Consider the following 18,676-nt stretch of genomic DNA (forward strand, 5'->3'; position numbering starts at 1 on the left):
GCCAAGCTTAATGCTCGTGCGTAAACGGTATAATTGCTCTCGTTTTTTTTTTGTACATTCCTCATCTGCTCCCTGCTGTGCCCCTGCTTGTCGTTGCTCAGATCCACTACACTATTATCACTTCAATCATTCAATACTACATACTTGAATATCACTGTCTACTATACTGACTACATCTGCATTACTTGTACTTACTTACATATTTGCATTACTTGTACATACTTTCTAGTTACTAGAGTATATAGATAGAGAAGACTATAATAAATGACCCATGCTATTCATAATTATTTGCAGCGTGGTATTACTGACAAGACACGATGCCTCTGACTTGGGCGCTGAAAATGGTGTTGGACCCTAAAATTATCAAAGTTATTCATTAGTTTAACCAACAATTATTCATTTGTATGGCCATGAACGATAACACCGTGGCTTGTCGGGTCCAACCTGCCACGGTGGACCCGACAATTCACAGCGTATACCGGGACACACAGGTGTACCTTCACAAGGAGAAGTGCGACTTCGAGAAATCGTCAATCGAGTACCTGGGGGTTATCATCTCTCACAACCACGTCGAAATGGATCCCGTTAAGGTCGCCGGAGTCTCCGCATGGCCTCCGCCCGAAAACAAGAAGGACGTCCAGCAGTTTCTGGGGTTTGCTAACTTCTACCGCAGGTTCATTCGGGATTTCTCGGCCCTCGCGCAGCCTCTCTTTGCGCTCACCAAGAAAGACCAGAAATGGACCTGGGGAGACGCCGAAGCCGCCGCCTTTCAAGCTATCAAAGACGCGGTCGTCTCAGAGCCTGTCTTAGCGATCCCGGACGACTCTCGGCCTTTCCGACTTGAAGCGGACAGCTCAGATTATGCGACGGGGGCGGTTCTTTCACAACAATCCGCCCCGGACGGGAAGTGGCACCCTGTAGCATTCTATTCCAAAAGCTTAAATGATGTCCAGCGCAACTACGAGATTCACGACAAGGAGATGCTCGCGATCATCCGTGCACTCGAGGAGTATCGGCATTTCCTCGAGGGCGCCGCGCATCCGGTCGAGATCTGGACTGACCATAAGAATTTGGAGTATTTCCGAAAGGCACAGCACCTTAACCGTCGGCAAGCCCGATGGTCGTTGTACCTTTCTAGGTTTGACTTCACGCTGCACCACGTCCCAGGTCGCCAGATGGGCCGCCCCGACGCTCTCTCCCGCCGGCCTGACCACGGCATCTCCGAAGACAACTCGGACGTCACCCTCTTACGCCCTGAGCTTTTCCATGTTCGCGCGCGCTTTAGGCCGTCACCGTCTCTGGGCCTGGGTCCGAGCTTGTCTGTGACATCAAGGAAGCGTTATCCGGTGAGCCTGATCTAGAGGAACCCGTCGCACTTGCGGCCCGGCAACTCTTGAAGGTCCGAGGTCAAGTTCGGGGCCCCCGCTCATCACGTTCGGACGAGTGGGCCGTCTCGGGCGATCTCTTGTACTTCCGTGGCAAGGTCGTAGTCCCCAAAGACAAGGACCTAAGGAGGCGCATCATCGAGCTCTGCCACGATACGCGAGTCGCCGGACATGCCGGGCGGTTCAAGACCTTAGAGTTGGTTTCGTGCAACTACTGGTGGCCGCAGATGTCTCACTATATCGGGCGCTATGTCGCGACCTGCGACTTATGCTGCCGCACGAAGGCCCTCCGAAGGCTTCCGCATGGAGAGCTGCATCCGACCGAAGTCCCGCCCGAACATTGGCACACTGTCACTGTGGACTTCATTGTCGAGCTGCCCAAGGCCCATGGGTATGACGCGGTTATGGTAGTGGTTGATGCCCTTGGGAAGCGCGCTCACTTTACCGAGTGCCATACGACCATAGACGCGGTCGGAGCTGCCCGCTTGTACTATCGGAACGTCTGGAGGCACCACGGAACCCCCGAGAAGTACATTTCGGACCGTGGCTCGCAGTTCATCACTGACTTCACGCGCGAACTCTGGCGCTTAATTGGCGTCAAACCGGCTACCTCCACGGCTTACCACCCGCAAACCGACGGACAAACCGAACGCGCTAACCAAGAGCTCGAGCAGTACATCCGGATCTTCACCAACTACCAACAAGACGACTGGGACGAGCTTATCCCTGCCGCTGAGTTCGCCTATAACAACCACGTTCACTCCTCCACTCAACAGGTACCCTTTATGACGGACACTGGTCGACTCCCCCGAATGGGTTTCGAGCCAGGCGTCCGCTCAGAGTTGGAGTCGGTGAACGAGTTTTCGCGATCGGATAGCTAACGGCGTCTCCAAGGCAAAGGCCGCGCTCGTTAAAGCCAAAGACGAGTATAAACGGTACTACGATCAGAAACGTTCGGACGCTCCGAATATTCAAGTTGGTGATAAGGTTTGGTTGGACGCTTCTGACATTAGAACGACTCGGCCCTCCAAGAAGTTCTCCCACAAGCGCCTCGGACCGTTCAAGGTGCTCGCGGAGGTTAGCAAAGGTGCCTACAAGCTCGACCTCCCCCCGCGTTACTCCAAGCTCCACCCCGTCTTCCCCGTTGTTAAGCTCGAGCCCGCTCAGGACGACCCCCTTCAATGGACGACCCGGCTACGACGAACCGCCCCCGAGCTAGAGGACGGAGTCCCCGAATGGGAAGTCGAGGAAATCTTGGATGCCAGGATAAGGTATAAGCGGCTTAACTATTTCGTCAGGTGGAAAGGCTACGATGCTTCACATGACTCGTGGGTTCGGTTCGACCGTGTCTTTGCGCCAGACAAGATTGCGGACTTCTATCGGAGGTACCGGGTAAACCACGGCACATCGCCTCAGCGACCTTCGACTCCTTGCCCTTTCGAACTATGCGTCGGGCGCCGCATTCAAAGGGGGGTGATGTCAGGGGAACCCCCCTGGCCTCCTTCGGACCCTCCGAACGCATCCGAGGCGCATCCGACCGGCGCCCCTCGGACGCTCCGACCCACCCCGACCATCGTCCACGGCCTCCTTCGCCCGCACAATCACCGATCCGTCAAGACCCTCCCAACGATCACCTTGGGACAGAGCCTGCGACGCTGCTCAGGCCTTCTGCGCTCACGTCGGCAGTTACGGACGACCAGTATATAGTTGGCGCCCTAGCAGGCGGACCCTTAGAGTTTCTTCTCTTTGGATCCTCCCCTGCTAGGTCGGTCCCTCTGTGTATTTCCGTAGCTTCTATTCACGCTTTGGATCCTCCCCTGCTAGGCTTTCGTCAGAGTCTCCAGGGTTGCCCTTACAAAAACCATCTGCGACTTAAAGAGCGTTCCTTACCGACCTCACCTTCGAGCGCAATTCTCTATTGCCTACGATCTGTACCTTGACCTTCGCCGTCTCGCACAAAAAAAAGTGCTCAATCTTCTTGGCCGCAATGGCCTGGGCTGGCGAATCCAGCACGATTGTCCTGCATGCTCATATAAGCTGGAAGGAGAGGAGGCGCTCGAGAATTCGACCGTCTACTCACTATTGACGGCAACAATTCCCTCAAGCGCGTTGACGGCAATCGAACCACAAAGCAACGACATGATGATCGAGATGGTGGTGGGGCATACTTCCTGCCGAGGGCAAAAGTTGACATTTGGGCCAAGGACCGCCAGTCACCAGCGGGGGAAACAGAGCCCGAGTCAAGGCAGAACCCGTGTGAAGACAGGTGGCATAATATGTCGGACAAGCTTACGTCCAAGATGTGGGCCGTCTTTGACCAGACGGGTGTCACGGATAAGACCCGGCCTGTCCGCTCCGGCGCTGGTGTCGGGCCATTGCGGGCCCGTAACACGCAGCACGTGACGACAGGGAACATGCGCCCCAGTAGGAGGAACGCACACGTGGGAAGCACGTGACCGAGAACGACGCGTCGAGCCGTCGCCGAGCCCAACTCGACACCAGGGGAATGGGGAGGAGTGCTAGGAGGTCAGGAGTAGCGCCTGGCCCGCAAGGGATGTGCGATCGTCCCCTCTGCGGCCAGGAACGGGAGCGAGGAGGAGGAGGAGAGGCCAGGGTGTCCGATCACCCCCTTTGCGGGCCCGCGTATATAATGCGCGATAGTGTACCCTGTACTCTATCGCTTAGATCGTCTGAAGAACTACCTTACTCCGTGCGAGGAGACGCTATCGACTCATCGGGCCCGACACGACCCGATTCGAACCTTCGACCACCGACTACGGCAAGGGACCGAGTTCACGGGCCCTTTCGGTTTCGATCTATCCCGCCCGCCGTACTTGCGGGCCCGACTATCCGTCTGTTCTGTTCCGGGCGCGCGTTCTTAGGAGAAGTCCTTGCACGGCCCGACCCGCAGTCTGACAGAATCTAAGCGATCCCCCTACACCCGCAACAGAATGGACACTACCACCGTCATCGCACTCCCGGCGTGGGCTACGATAGTGGCTATCGTCATCGCCTCCCTTGCCTACCTATACGGACGCACTCTCGAAGCCCAACCCGTGGTCTTCAACCGCGTCCTCTACGGGAGAAAGGAGCCCGCCCTGAAGTGGGGCACCCCTAGGCGGGTCTCCTTGGACGAACACCATCGGCACATGGAACACGCTTGCCCGGCCCACGGTGCCGGGCCCGCCGCAAAGTGCCGACGCCTCAACAACTCCCCGCCCCTCCCCGCGTACGGCCGAACCCCGATCCGGATCGTCTCGGACCGCCCCGGGCCACCGGCACACTCGGCCTGATGAAATGGGGCGCACCTCCCTCCGCACGAAGGCCCTGGGGGCCGTTCTTATCTCTCTCGTAAATCTGCTCTACTTAATCTGTGGCGGGGCCTCTGTCCCCTAATAATAAATCTCTTTCTTCGCCCATCACACAACGGACGAGCACAAGACAAATCGATCGATTACAGACAAGCAGGAAAAAAAAAAAAATAATACAAAAAAGGGGAAAACACGCAGACAAAAAACACGATACGGTCCGAACCACCATGGGGGCGCCCCTACGGGAGAGGGCCGACTTGACAAGGTGCGCGAACGATGACAGCAAACCAGAGGACGGGGATACCCGAACGCCGGGGCCCGAGTAGACGGGGAATCCCGGCTGATGTCGCGAAGAACGACCAACGAGTCGCCGAAGCCTAATCCAGGTCCATCATGTCGAAGCTCAGGCCGTCCTGACGGCACACGTTCGCATACACCTCTCGTTCGGCGGCCCGACGCTCTAAACCCTCCGGCGTTTTCCAGAATCCCGACCTCTCTCCTTCGGACCGGTGGATAGCCAGAAGAATGGCGCCCAGATAGCGGCATACGTCGGCAACGTCCCGCGAGGCGGTCAGGGACTCCAGCGAGTTCACCAACCGGAGGTCTGCGTCCAGGGAACGCATCGACGACAACTCCGCGAGTGCGCGGGTCCGAGCATCCGGGAAGCCCCCGTCGGCCGAATGAACCGCCGACTGTTGCAGCAACAGCATGCCCAACGGCGACAAGCGCTGATCGGCGGGTACCGACGGGTCCCCATGCAACCGGCGAGACTCGGCAATGGCCCGATCCAAGTCCCATCCCCTCCCGAACCACAGGGAGACTCGAGGGAACGAAGGCACCTGGAAACCCATGGTGGGATAAGAAGGAGGGTGGGTCTTACCCGCAGGAACGGATGGCCGGGACGATGCCTCTCCTAATGAGCGATCCGCGACAGGGGAGGCCGGCCGGCGGAAAGTGGGGCGGGGCCTCGGCGGGGGGCCGACTTGACGATGGTGGGGAGACGGCGGAGCGGGTGCGAACTGTTTGCACGGGGGGGGAGGAGTCCGAGAAGACGCTGACGAAAGGACGACCGGGCGGCGACGACGGCCCGACCGTCGGGGTCGGGCTCCGCCCGAACCGATCCTCGTTTGAACGGGGCAAATAGGAGAACAAGAAGGATCGGTACGGGACCGATGCGGACAGCCCGACTAGATCAGCGAAGCGGGGATCGGGACGTAGCAGCGCAAACTTCGCCATCCTCGACTTGACGCTCCCAAAACTCGAAGGAAAAATCGTGCAGATCCGCGGAGCGAGCCTTGTACGCATCTGCAAAAGACCGCCAACGCAGACAGGCACGATGGAGGCGGGCTGCACGCGTCACAAGCCCCGACGCACGGGACCAGGGAGTTTCTGGGGAGAACTATCTGGGACGCCCCACACGGTGCACAAACGATCATGAGCGATGCAATACTCGCAGCGAGGGGAAAGGGATCGGATCACTGTTCCCGGTTGACGAGGGGCTCCCCTCGGAAAGCGCCAGCTGTCCAGTAGATTCGAGACGAGGGGCCAAGGGGGTGCCGAAATCCCGTTGCAACGGGGCAGGCGACACGGCTGGGGAGAAGGAAGGGTCGAGGGCATCCGTAGCCGACTCGTGTTCAGAGGCGTCGATCCCCACCGAAGACAAACGACGAGGGCCGGCGATCACCTCCACATCCGAATCCGAACCCGAGTCGGAAGGTAGGAAAAGCAGGGTCGAAACCGGCGGGGCACCATCCCGTTCCACGTCAACCTCCATCGAAGACGAAGACCGCGCCCGAACCACCGGAGTAGGGGGAACGCTTCATAACCGGGGCCGTCAACTCGGAACCCTCCGGATCACCTCGGGGCTCGGAAATTGATCATCCAACCAGGCCGCCAACGGGAGGAAGCTGAACGAAACACCCGCTTCCGCCTCATCCAACGAGGGGCCGCCCGAGAAGGCAAACTCCTCCCGAGGATCAGGCAAGGAAACCACCCGGATGAAGGACGACCACCGGTCGGCATGAAGGAACGGCGGCACGAGAGATGGAGGGAGAGGACCCAGTAGTCGGGCCAGCGTATCGGGCCGAGCTACGTTCTCTTCGGGAAACACGCGAAAAGCGGCCACGTGGGCTAGGACGAGGAATCGGTCTGAGACGAAGGAGGGGAGGCCGACAGAAGCGGCGCAAGACAAGGCGTGAAGGATGAGGCGCTGAACGGAGCCAGTCAGCACGCGGCCGAAAGCGCACAAAGAAGGAGACATACCACCCAACGCCACAGACGGGGAAAAAACGAATCACTGGGCGAAGCCGCGTCGGCAGCGAGGAGGTGCGCAAGGAGGCTACGGCCCAGTTGTCCAAACAAAGGGCGAACATCCTGAAGAGAGCCGTCCTCGCGACGCCAGACGAGGAGGAGGAGGGGAACGCATCGAACAGAACACCAAAATAGAGGTGATGGGGCCGAAGACAAGCGGCTGCCACAGACCGGCCTTCATTAGGCGGTCGGTCGCACTGCCACAAGATTCGGCGGGAAGACGACGGCCGGGGGCGCTGGGGGGGACTGGGAGAGCGGGAGCTCGATGTGAACGGACTACGGGGGCCAACAGAGGGAGCAGCTTGGAGGAATAGTCGTCGGCTTGAGACGGGGGCAAGTCCTCCAACAGGCGTAGGGGCTCGAACGACTCCCGGTACGACGGGTCTCGCCCTTGCGCGATGGGCCAGGAAGCAGGAAACTCGACGAGAGACATAGAGGCGAAGCGGACGAACAGACGACCCGGCTCTGAGGATGGGGGAACCATCTGAGAGCTGAGAGGGGGCAATAACCCGGAGCGGTACAAGTTGGGGGACGACATAAAGAGGATTAGAAGGGGAAGCCCCGGCTTATATGGGGGAACAAACGTGTTCTATATCGAACTCGACCGAGGCGCGCAGCACAGCCTACTCGCAAGCAATACGAACAAAGGACGCGCAACTGAATTGAAAAAGACCTACGCTATGCCGCACGTGACCGCGGTGAAACACTTGATGGACAGGAAGAATCGATCTGCGGACGCCACGAGGCGTCAGAAGCCGCGGGAGAATAAAATGCGCAGCTGAAGCTTAGCTTAAGCTTATGGGCTGGATGGAATTTGCGATTGGAAGGACGAGCTAGAGTATCAAAATTAAACCCGAGAAACCGGGGCGACCGAGCCACGCCGACTCGAGACGAGTCGTTCCTAGGGAGGGGGTGATGTCATGGATAAGACCCGGCCCGTCCGCTCCGGCGCTGGTGTCGGGCCATTGCGGGCCCGTAACACGCAGCACATGACGACGGGGAACATGCGCCCCAGTAGGAGGAACGCACACGTGGGAAGCACGTGACCGAGAACGACGCGTCGAGCCGTCGCCGAGCCCAACTTCGACACCAGGGGAATGGGGAGGAGTGCTAGGAGGTCAGGAGTAGCGCCTGGCCCGCAAGGGATGTGCGATTGTCCCCTCTGCGGCCAGGAACGGGAGCGAGGAGGAGGAGGAGAGGCCAGGGTGTCCGATCACCCCTTTTGCGGGCCAGCGGATATAATGCGCGATAGTGTACCCTGTACTCTATCGCTTAGATCGTCTGAAGAACTACCTTACTCCGTGCGAGGAGACGCTATCGACTCATCGGGCCCGACACGACCCGATTCGAACCTTCGACCACCGACTACGGCAAGGGACCGAGTTCACGGGCCCTTTCGGTTTCGATCTATCCCGCCCGCCCGTACTTGCGGGCCCGACTATCCGTCTGTTCTGTTCCGGGCGCGCGTTCTTAGGAGAAGTCCTTGCACGGCCCGACCCGCAGTCTGACAACGGGGATCTTTCTCTGCCTTTGTCGGCATGGGTTTTCACAAGTCATCGTCGAGATGATCAAAAGTGGTGAATTGTCCGTTGCTCTCCTACATTTTGCTCTTTTTCCTAACGCGTTTTAGATCGAAGTATCCATTAGCGGTCACCAAGACTATACTCGAGTATTTAGGAAAAAAAACCTACTCGCATACGACATCGGCTGCAGCATTGCAACGACAATTGCACGAAGCAATCTGGGGTCAGAGGCAGAAGAGGCTGAGCTCAGATGCATCGTTGGACTATTTCACGGCCACGCCCATAACCGCACCTGCCAGGTGTCGAATCTCCCGCTCTATGTCAAAGGCGCAGGCCTCGAAGACTTCGAGGGCTGCGAACGGGCATTCTCTCGCTCTAATGCATTGGCCAATGCATGTAGATACGCAACTCCTTTCCACTGGAAGCAAGAGATTTCGTCGTACTTCGAATACACCGACAACGCCGAGACTTACGCGAATCTAAGTGGGTGGAGCATCTGTGCAGTGACGCGATCCAAAATTGACGTTCTATAGGCACATTTCTCTGCAAGAACTACATTCAAGCCCTGGATATCCTCGACGGTGAAGATGACCTTAGAGAGGCGATGGCGCGGCAGCAGATACACGCAGCTCATATGGCTGCATCTATGCAAAAGATGTGGGTAGCATCCTAGGGGGGGTAATGCAAAAGATGAGGGCAACTGCTTGGAAATTAAATTAAATAACACTGTTTTCTTGTTTGTGGCTGCTATATCAAGGTATCAGTGATTGGATCAATGGCATATAGGTATGTTGATCAATGTGGAACGATTTTTGATTGCCATCAGAGCTTTTGATGACTGCATCTTGCTACATCAACCTTACTTAATCGATTATTAATTTTTTGGTCCCTGGGCTTATAAGTCCCAAATATAATATTACGAATATTCGGCCCAAAGAAAAGGTGATTTATCTTCCTATATGTATTTTTATATTAGTCATATCTCTTGATTCCAGTGAGAAATTCATGAAATACATCTGTCACAACATCTTTTGCATTACCCCCTTGGGATGATACCCACATCTTTTGCATAGATGTAGCTATATGTACTGATACACGACACAAAGGAGTTTGAGGAGGCGCTCATTCGGGAGCAAGAGTATCTCGCAATGCTTCGTGCAAATTCAAAGGACAAGACGGAAACTGGTTCGATGGAATACTTGCGCAAACTACAGCGGCTTGAAGAGAGCAAGTGAGTGCCGACTTATGCATTTGACATACGCCTAACAAACTGGCCCAGGTCAAAACTCGTGGCGCTCAGGAGAGAGCGGACAATGGCCAATCGTCCCGATGCCCCGTACCGCCCCAACTCAGACAAAACTGCAGCTAGTATTCGACATGCTCAGGACCGACTTCATCGGGATACTGAGGCCGTGGAGGCATTAGAGGCCGACCTGGAGATTCCTGTACGCTGGACACCAGAGTCTCCAGAGTGGATCGAAGCTGTCGACGAGACGCGAAGATTCGAATATCGGAAGGCCATCGATAACATGGAGTTATTGGTAATTCAACGACTGCTTGAACTCACAAAGATTAATCAATCTGGCACATGTACGTTGGCCGTGCTGCTACAATCAGTCTCATTTACAAATCTTAGGTTATAAACAATGCAGACACATTGCCAAGTCCTTGCAAACCCGGTCCACGGCGGTGAGAACTGCTGTCGAACGCTACAACAAGATTGCGGAGTCGATGATCCCTCCCAAGCCCAGCCTGCCGTGGACTGATGTTGTGGAGTATGCGTTCTTATCCGACTTCGACCTCCTCCGCGATGATACCAACTCACTCGAAGGTGAAAAATGGGCAACACGGCCTTTCCGTCTCCTAATGGACCGCTATTTCAAGATGGAGCGGGCAAGGGAAGAGATCAAACGTCTAAACGCTGAGATACAACGAGTTGTTACTTGGATTCGGGATGAGAACCGACTTCTTTCCCAACACGAGCACAACCTTCGAGAAGCGGGAGATGTTGCGCTCGCCGTACATAAGTCCGAATATATCGAGAACGATGAAGCATTTATGATGCCAACCACCTTGCCAAGTTCCGCGCCCTTCGACGTAAATACGGCCGTCGATTTACAGGGAGTCTTCGAGCTGGAAGCGCTGCGGGAGTAGATCAAGTGATAGATGTGGAAATGAACGACGAGGACATGGGAGAGGAAGATGATGAACGGGGTATGATGGAGGAGGAAGGGGATGATGATGATATTCAAACAGCGTCTGGCTTAGCCTATCGACTGTCAGTCATAGGCCTTGATCGAGGAGAGAGAGGGAACTTGCTAGATGACTTGGTTGATGATGTCACTGAGTTATAGATTGCGCAGCATATAGGTAGTTGTAGATGGAGAAAATAAATGACCTTTAGTATTCATAATTATTCGTAGCATGGTGCTACTGATAAGACACGATGCCTCTGACTTGGGCGCTGAAAATGGTGTTGGACCCTAAAATTATCAAAGTTATTCATTAGTTTAACCAACAATTATTCATTTGTATGGCCATGAACGATAACACCGTGGCTTGTCGGGTCCAACCCGCCGCGGTGGACCCAACAATTCACAGCGTATACCGGGACACACAGGTGAATTGGTCTTGCGACCAAACCCCCGTTCACCTTCAACGGCGACCGGAAACGCAGCCATGCGTTCCAAACGATGATGAATGACATTTTCCAGGACCTCATCCTCTCCAGAGATGTCATGATCTACCTTGACGACATCCTGATCGCCCATTCCGACCTCCGGAAACACCGGCAGATCGTTCAGGGAGGTCTTGCGGCGACTCCAAGAGCACAAGTTGTACCTCCGAGCGGAGAAGTGCGACTTTGAAAAATTGTCAATCGAGTACCTCGGAGTCATCATCTCCCATAACCACGTCGAAATGGACCCTGTCAAGGTCGCAGGCGTCTCCGCTTGGCCGACTCCAGAAAACAAGAAGGACATTCAGCAGTTCCTTGGGTTCGCTAATTTCTACCGCAGGTTCATTCGGGACTTCTCGACCCTTGCGCGCCCTCTTTTTGTGCTCACCAAGAAGGACCAGCAGTGGACTTGGGGCGACGCGGAGGCCTCCGCGTTCCAAGCGATCAAGGACGCGGTCCCCTCGGAACCGGTCCTGGCGATTCCGGACGACGCACGGCCTTTCCGACTTGAGGCGGACAGCTCTGATTATGCGACGGGGGCGGTTCTTTCACAATCCGCCCCGGACGGGAAGTGGCACCCTGTAGCATTCTATTCCAAAAGCTTAAATGATGTCCAGCGCAACTACGAAATCCACGACAAGGAGATGCTCGCGATCATCCGCGCACTCGAGGAGTATAGACACTTCCTCGAGGGCGCCGCGCACCCTGTCGAGATTTGGACTGACCATAAGAATTTGGAGTACTTCAGGAAGATGCAGCACCTCAACCGGAGACAGGCCCGGTGGTCCCTGTACCTCTCCCGGTTCGATTTCACGCTGCACCACAAGCCCGGCCGCGACATGGGTCGACCTGACGCCCTCTCCCGGAGACCCGACCACGGAGTCGATTCCGACAACTCCGATGTCGTCCTTCTGCGGCCTGAACTCTTCCATGTCCGCGCACTCGAGCACCCGTAGCTGTGCACATTTGACAAATGTCCCTGCCCGTGCAGGCAGACCATTTGTCAAATTCGCCTGCCCGTGCAGGGATGGGCTCTGCAGGGACATTTGACAACTGTCCCCCTCGTCAAATAGCCTGCCCTATTGCGGGCCAGGCTTGTGACCCTCGAGTGACCCGTGAGCGTTCACCGATGCCATCACCGATAGTTCCAAGCCATCAATATTCTACCGACCCATCATCGCATCATTCCGCACCGCCTCACATATCAGATGGTGGAAATTTGATCCAAATTCTCTATTATCTAACATCGCCGATTACCCGCCTTATCTATCTATCTAGCTCTGATTACGTCCGCACCCACATCTTCCCAATCCGCTTCCTCCTCGCCCTCCTCCTCGGCGTCATGCTCCCGCCCCTCATCCAGCACCGTTCACACGCCCTCCGCTGCCGACGCACTCCATCGAGCTTGGAATTTGGCGGAAATCCGCCCATATACGGCTGCTTGGTGACGCGCATAGGCCTTCAGCCCTTCGTCTAGTGCTACATCCACCTGCATTGCGCACATTCCTCCTGCATTGCGTTCAGGCTCCGCAACACCCTCCGCATTTCCTCCCTTAGCAACCTGACCTCCTCCGTCCAGCGGTCACGCCGAGCTCGCGCCTTTGTCCATTGCACACGTAGAGCTATATAAAAGTCAGTCAACGATGGTGATTTCCGCCAGAAGCTTACTCACAATCATGTAGACCTTGCGGCCCAGAGCCCCTCCAAATCCAGGACACAGGAATCGGTCGTTCTGGTATTGCTGGCTCATTTCTGAGACGTCGATTGGTTCCCGCTCGGCCTAAAGCTGCTCTTGCTGCCGCATCGCTTTCCACCTCGCCCATTACCCGTATATCCTCATCCTTCAGCGTCTGGAACTCCGGGGCAAAACCCTCCTCCAAACGCTGACCAGCCTCGTATGCTGTCCTATACTTTATCGTTTCCCGCTTCACATGTCCGTTAATCCGAGTTATGACCGTATTGGACCGGGTTGACGCTTCGTTGCCCCACAGCATTAGCGTTTCGGTAATCGATTATGTGCATCTTGCTCTGTAGATGGCCGCGCAGGTTGTCCAACGCGTCTGCACATTGTCCCTGCCACAGTTTCGATTCCGTCTCCGCCAGTCCTGCCCGACAAGCCAGCCGCCGTTCTTCTGCAGTAAGATCCGACGGTAACCACAGTTTTATTTCTTCGGCCAGTGGAGGTGGCGCCTCAGGATTCCCTTTTCTCCTCCTCCTTCAGGCGTAAGGCGCCAACCCCCGGCATGAATACCCGTTGATGTGTTTCCCAGCTATGAAGCTTCTTGTAGAACGATGCTCGTTGTTCGTCAATCTGACTTGAGCGCTCAGCAGTCAAGTTGGTTGATTCCTTGACCTCGGCAGTGATGCGTCGCCTGCGATAAATCGTTAGTAATTTTCCCGCCTGCCATTTGCATGTTACCCACTGCATATCCTCCAGCTGCAAGGCCGCCTTGATGAATGCGACAGCAGTCATGTCTCCGAGCATCGCAGCCTGACGTCCCGCTCGCAGGTCTTCCAGTTCGGCGCGCTTCAAATCGGCAAGTATTTGTGCCTCCGACCGACCTGTTTCTCCTTGGTTAGTTACCATCTAACAGTTATATCGATTGCATACCTTGATTACCATCGAGGACATAAGGATTCGGAGCAGATGGGTTGGCATTCCAACGATCCAGTCTTCCTTGCCAATCCGTCCGCATTGCCGGGGTCAGGCTGACATCGACCTCTTCGAATTGCTCCCTTTGCCTGTCACGTTCCGCCATTGCGATGATCATCTTCCTCGCCAACGTGTCCCCTGGCTCTAGGTCAGTTTCCGTCCGTGACAAATAACTGGATTATAGACATACCCTCCTTCACGTTCTTCTCAAAGTTCAAATAGTCGACCTTTTCTTCGATCACATCATGTCGGCTCCCCTCCCCCATCTCCTTCGTCGAATATCCGATTGGGTTCAAAAGAGCCCACGTTCTCTCGATGCCTTCCCATTGGTACGCCCAACACCAACGGCATGGCTCAAAGAATTTGCCGCCTGGCAGCTTGTTTCGTGCGCTGCTGCTGCGTGCCAAACGGGGAGTGCAAATTGGATGTCATAGTTATCGAGGTCGGTGCCGATGGCCTTCGACCCAGCCCAAGGGAACGGGGCCTTGTTTGCTGCTGCTACTCCATCCGTGGTCAATGGCCCAGTCTTTGACCCGCTCTTCCTCGCCCTTCACCAAAACCTTGGCCCGCAGTTTCAAACGCTGCTTCCACTGATAAGCGATGTCGTAGGATAACACCAATCGCCGTACGGTGGTCCAGCGCAGAGCGGATAGCACTACCCAATCCATATTGGCGTAACTGAATGAATATAAATTAGTACCACTTCCCCCCAAAAAAACTGAGTCAAGACTTGCCGTTCTCCCTTCTGGAGATCCCCCAAACCAAGCGGTCGCACTACTCCATGTCGCGCGCAAACACACCCGCCGACTCCGGATACACGTAGCCCAGTTGTAAGTTTTGTCTCTTTTTGCATGAGGGCTTGGAAGGCAATACACGTGCCTCGTCTGAGACGAGACAGTTAATATAAGTCTGTTTCTCGAGAGTGACGCCACGTACATCCTCTTCAGCCACGTAGTTACGCAGATGATGCTTGTAGGGCTCGTTGAGAACGAAATAGCCCTGGCCCGCACATAGCGACGGGTCATCACGCTCGTTAGACCGAATGCGGTTTTTGAGCCTAAAGTTGGCGTCGATGGTGAGCATTAATGCATAGAGGAATCTGCTCTTAGTTAGCCCATTTGCGTATGAGATGAGATACTAGTACTCACGAGTCGCTCTGGGGAGCGTCTTGCCACCCCTCCGGTAGATTACGTTCGGGATCTGGACAAGCCCAGCATTGTACGGCCAAACCCCCAGCTCCAGTGGTTTGAAGACCATTAGGACAATGTCCCCGGCCAGCGCGTTTAGCTCTGATGAGATAGTCGTATTGTCTTGACATTCGAAGAAAAGATTTATAGCGGTCCTTCACCATACGTGTCAGTGGCGCCTCTTCACGCAAAAAAGAAAGGAACCTACAGGCATTTTTCTTGTCAAGGTCGCATTACTCAATCGCTCCAGGCTGCGAACAAGGTCGTGGGTGGTGACATTCCCCACAACCTTCAGCAGTCGGAACATGTCGAGCAGTTCGAATGTCGCGCATGTCGATGGACTCGAAATTGTCGCCGGATACCACGCATTATCGAGATGATGAGGGTGGATGACGGGTGGGGAGACCGGAGATGAGACCGACACTACACAACTAAAACTCAACAACAAAACAACAAATAGTCGTTCTGTCTGAGCGATAACCGTATAACACCGTTCCAAAACGTCCAACAACCACCAATAACCATCTCCTAATACAAGTGCAGAACCCTGGGAACAGAGCCTGTACACGGGTGTGCAAGGTTGTAGGGTAGATCGAATGAAATCTTGTTAAAGATTTGTTTTGTGGTCGTCCTTAAGCGTACTATCGACGAAATCCAGCAATAGGAAAGCGCCAATACGATGCCCAGAACCGTTTATACTCGTTTGGATCAGGAACTAACTGCCTTAAACCCAAGGAGTCGTCTCAAGTCAGGAACTAACTGCCTTAAACTCTCGACCGCCAACCGAAACCAAGTGTACTCCAACCGAAACTCTCTTATACGGCAACCGGAACCCTCAACTCTTTGATCACAACGCCTTTTTACTTGAATGAAAGAGCTAGCAGGATGATATTGACAAGCTAGATCCCCAGATGCACCTAGTAACGCGGGGCAATCCGTAAATCGCTCAAATACAGGACAGAGATATAAATACTAAAACAGAAAATGATAAGATCAGGTAAATCGCCACAACAGAATGATGGTCCATGTGCATAATTTGTAAGGTATCGTTTTGCCATAAGGCCCAGAGTCGAAAATCCAGGTCTAGATGACCGGTAGCGCGTGTTTGGTGTCAATGACCTTTGTAAATCCTCCTTTATTGCGACCGTCTATGCGTTTTTGTGAACGGTCCGCTAACCGTTGTTGTTATCGTCGTGTTGCTCCACTTCCTAGCTTTCCATCAATATCCATGACTTGAGGTTAACCGCCAGACACCGTTAGGCAAATCTCTTAACGAGATAATCGCAATCCATTGTCGAGTTGTTCGGTTGGACGGTTACGGGTTAAGGTCGCCGCGATCTGCAGCCAAGCCCTCGTTTCCACTGAGTCATGCTTCCCGTTTAACCGCACCTCCACATGTCCTTATCCTTGCGTAAGTCCGAAACCGCGTTCCAATGCTGTCAGGGACTGATCCGTTCGAAGCCTGGTTGAACCTTCGTCGGAGCGTTCTGAGTTCGAGTCCCAGCGCGTGCCAGACCGAATATGCCTTTTAGTTTATACTCCCTTTTGGTATATATAAAGGATTGGATGGATCCTCTATGTTGGTTGGGCTCTGCTGTTGTTTTTGGTTGTTGTAAGAGTCGTTCTGAACGGCCAGTTGCTATCAACAACGGTCGAATCAAAACGCCTCTTCGCAGATATCTCCCTAACTGGCCATTCGGGACTCATGCCAGTTCCTAGACGTGCGCTGTAACCATGAAACGAACAAAAATAGTGGTTTCCTATGTGTGTTCCAGAATGCGGCTTATCATCGAGCAGCTGTGATATGTGGCCGTGTCGATGGCGAAGACTCTCAGAGCATCCACAAAAACTTTATGACATTCAGCGGACGACGCTTTGACCTTCATTGTGGGCAGGCTTACCGGCAATCTAACTTGGTGATTCCCCCGACATCTAAAATGACCAGGGTTCGCACCATGGGCTCTGGCGCCGCGCAAGGAAAATCGTAATGTCCGAGTTGGTAGCACATTCCCAGGCGCACATCCGCGTCTGGGTCGTCGTACAGAGAACATGTTGTCCAAAATAGGCCATTCCACATCTGGCTCGTCGTTAGCTTAGACAGCCTCAAAACGCATGCTGGAAATCTCACCTGTGGACGATGTAGAGGGAGTTGTTCGTGGCGCCGTTTGAGACAGTCTTCGCATTGCAAAAACTGGCCACAGTGAGGGCACTTGAAAAAGCGGATGGCTTCTTGTCCGCACTGGGCGCAGGTAGGTATGTGGAAGCCCCCACCCAGACCTTCAGCTCGAAGTAACTCGTCCAGAAACTTCGCCTTGTGTTTCCGCCATACGGCCATTGGGTTGTCCTGACCCCAAGCAACTCAGCGGTGAGCATTTTCAGGCTGAATCATAACTTACCGAGCTCAGATACCGTTTCCTTATGGGCGGGATCTCCACCACGACTTCGTCTGCCAAAGAAGCAGACTGCGCCCATCCCTCCTCGGTAAACGGTGTCCAGGACCCAAGAGCATCGTTAACTCCAAGGCGAGGACGTTTCGCAGGCTGGACGTTGACGAGCCTCCCGACAGCCTCGCCATTGGCGCGGAAATGAGTCCCATGGTCACCGTGTCTCCCCGTCCGATGTAGAGCCCCCACTCGGAAGGTATTCTTCTGCTTCTTCTTGCTTTTCTGCGAAGACATGATTAGCTCGTGCGGAAACAACGATAACCGCTCACCTGCAAGAGTGAGGCGATGAAAAAGGAGGACGTTGTCAGGGAGGAGTGCCAAGCGGACACGTGTGACATTGACGTGATCCACCGGACATCAAACCCCGACGCATCGGACGATCGGTCCGCTTTCAAGTACTCCAGTTCTGAGTGCAGCGTTTCTTTGTCTTTTAGTTATTCCTCGTGCGCCTCGTGCGCCTGCCTGAAAGCGCGAGGACAGAGAATACTATACTGGCCCTGTCTGCCCATCACAGCGCAGTTCACCGTCGGAATTCGCTTTGTTATGACAAATTGCAAAATATTTACCAAAGCTGGTTTCCTAGCATCATTGCGCCATATGGTGGCGAATTGATGGTGGGTAATCAGTAATAACTAGACCCGTGGAGCTTGTCTCGGCTGGAACAACAGAGCGGTTTTGTGGCTGCGACAAAAAAAGGGTTTTTTTTTGGGGGGGGGGGCCTGATGGGCAGGGCAGTAGTAGGCTACGATTGTATCTACTCTACAGTTTGGAACGGCTGAGCGTCCGCGATTTCTCAGCCTGTCGAATGATCAGACAGTGAGCTGCATTTTCAGACCACCTTCAAGCTTACCCAGCGCTCGACTGCCTCCCCATCGATCTTCAATTGGCGAGCCGGTGCCTCATTAGGAGCTGTAAGCTGGTAAGGTCTTGCGTCCGAATGCGCGCGTGCATGCCAGCGTGGCACGAAAAGTGGCGGGAGTCGAGGGAATGCAGGCCGGCCCCGATTAAAAGCCCATTGGCATGCGATGTCGTAGCTAACTTGAAGGGAGAAAGGGATGAAGTTGTGGCGCCTGGCCTGTAAGTAGTCGCTATTCGTCAACCTCTCGCCTCGCGCTTCAAGAACGGCGTCAATGGAGCAAGAGAAGAGGAGAATAGGTCGGGGCTGACCTATGCTAGTCACTGCGAC

At 54.7% G+C, this 18,676-nt stretch overlaps 2 protein-coding genes across 2 annotated transcripts; both read right to left on the reverse strand.

Moving 5' to 3' along the window:
* Positions 1–13,397: 13,397 nt before the first annotated feature.
* On the reverse strand, positions 13,398–15,353 carry MIND_00421300 (CxC2 domain-containing protein; the record flags this gene model as incomplete). Its single annotated transcript, XM_037361029.1, has 9 exons — positions 13,398–13,578; positions 13,630–13,768; positions 13,818–13,997; positions 14,050–14,091; positions 14,166–14,357; positions 14,414–14,537; positions 14,796–14,958; positions 15,008–15,201; positions 15,255–15,353. The coding sequence occupies 9 exons, from the start codon at positions 15,351–15,353 to the stop codon at positions 13,398–13,400; spliced, it is 1,314 nt and encodes a 437-aa protein (XP_037221321.1).
* Positions 15,354–16,978: 1,625 nt separating this feature from the next.
* Positions 16,979–17,828, reverse strand: MIND_00421400 (CxC2 domain-containing protein; the record flags this gene model as incomplete). The annotated part of the gene is made up of 5 exons (XM_037361030.1): positions 16,979–17,123; positions 17,175–17,237; positions 17,287–17,390; positions 17,443–17,712; positions 17,760–17,828. 5 exons carry the CDS (start codon positions 17,826–17,828, stop codon positions 16,979–16,981), a joined length of 651 nt encoding a protein of 216 aa, XP_037221322.1.
* Positions 17,829–18,676: the final 848 nt, after the last annotated feature.

Source organism: Mycena indigotica (genome assembly GCF_014461135.1).
Source record: "Mycena indigotica strain 171206Taipei chromosome Unknown Mind.scaff0004, whole genome shotgun sequence".
Taxonomy (NCBI): domain Eukaryota; kingdom Fungi; phylum Basidiomycota; class Agaricomycetes; order Agaricales; family Mycenaceae; genus Mycena; species Mycena indigotica.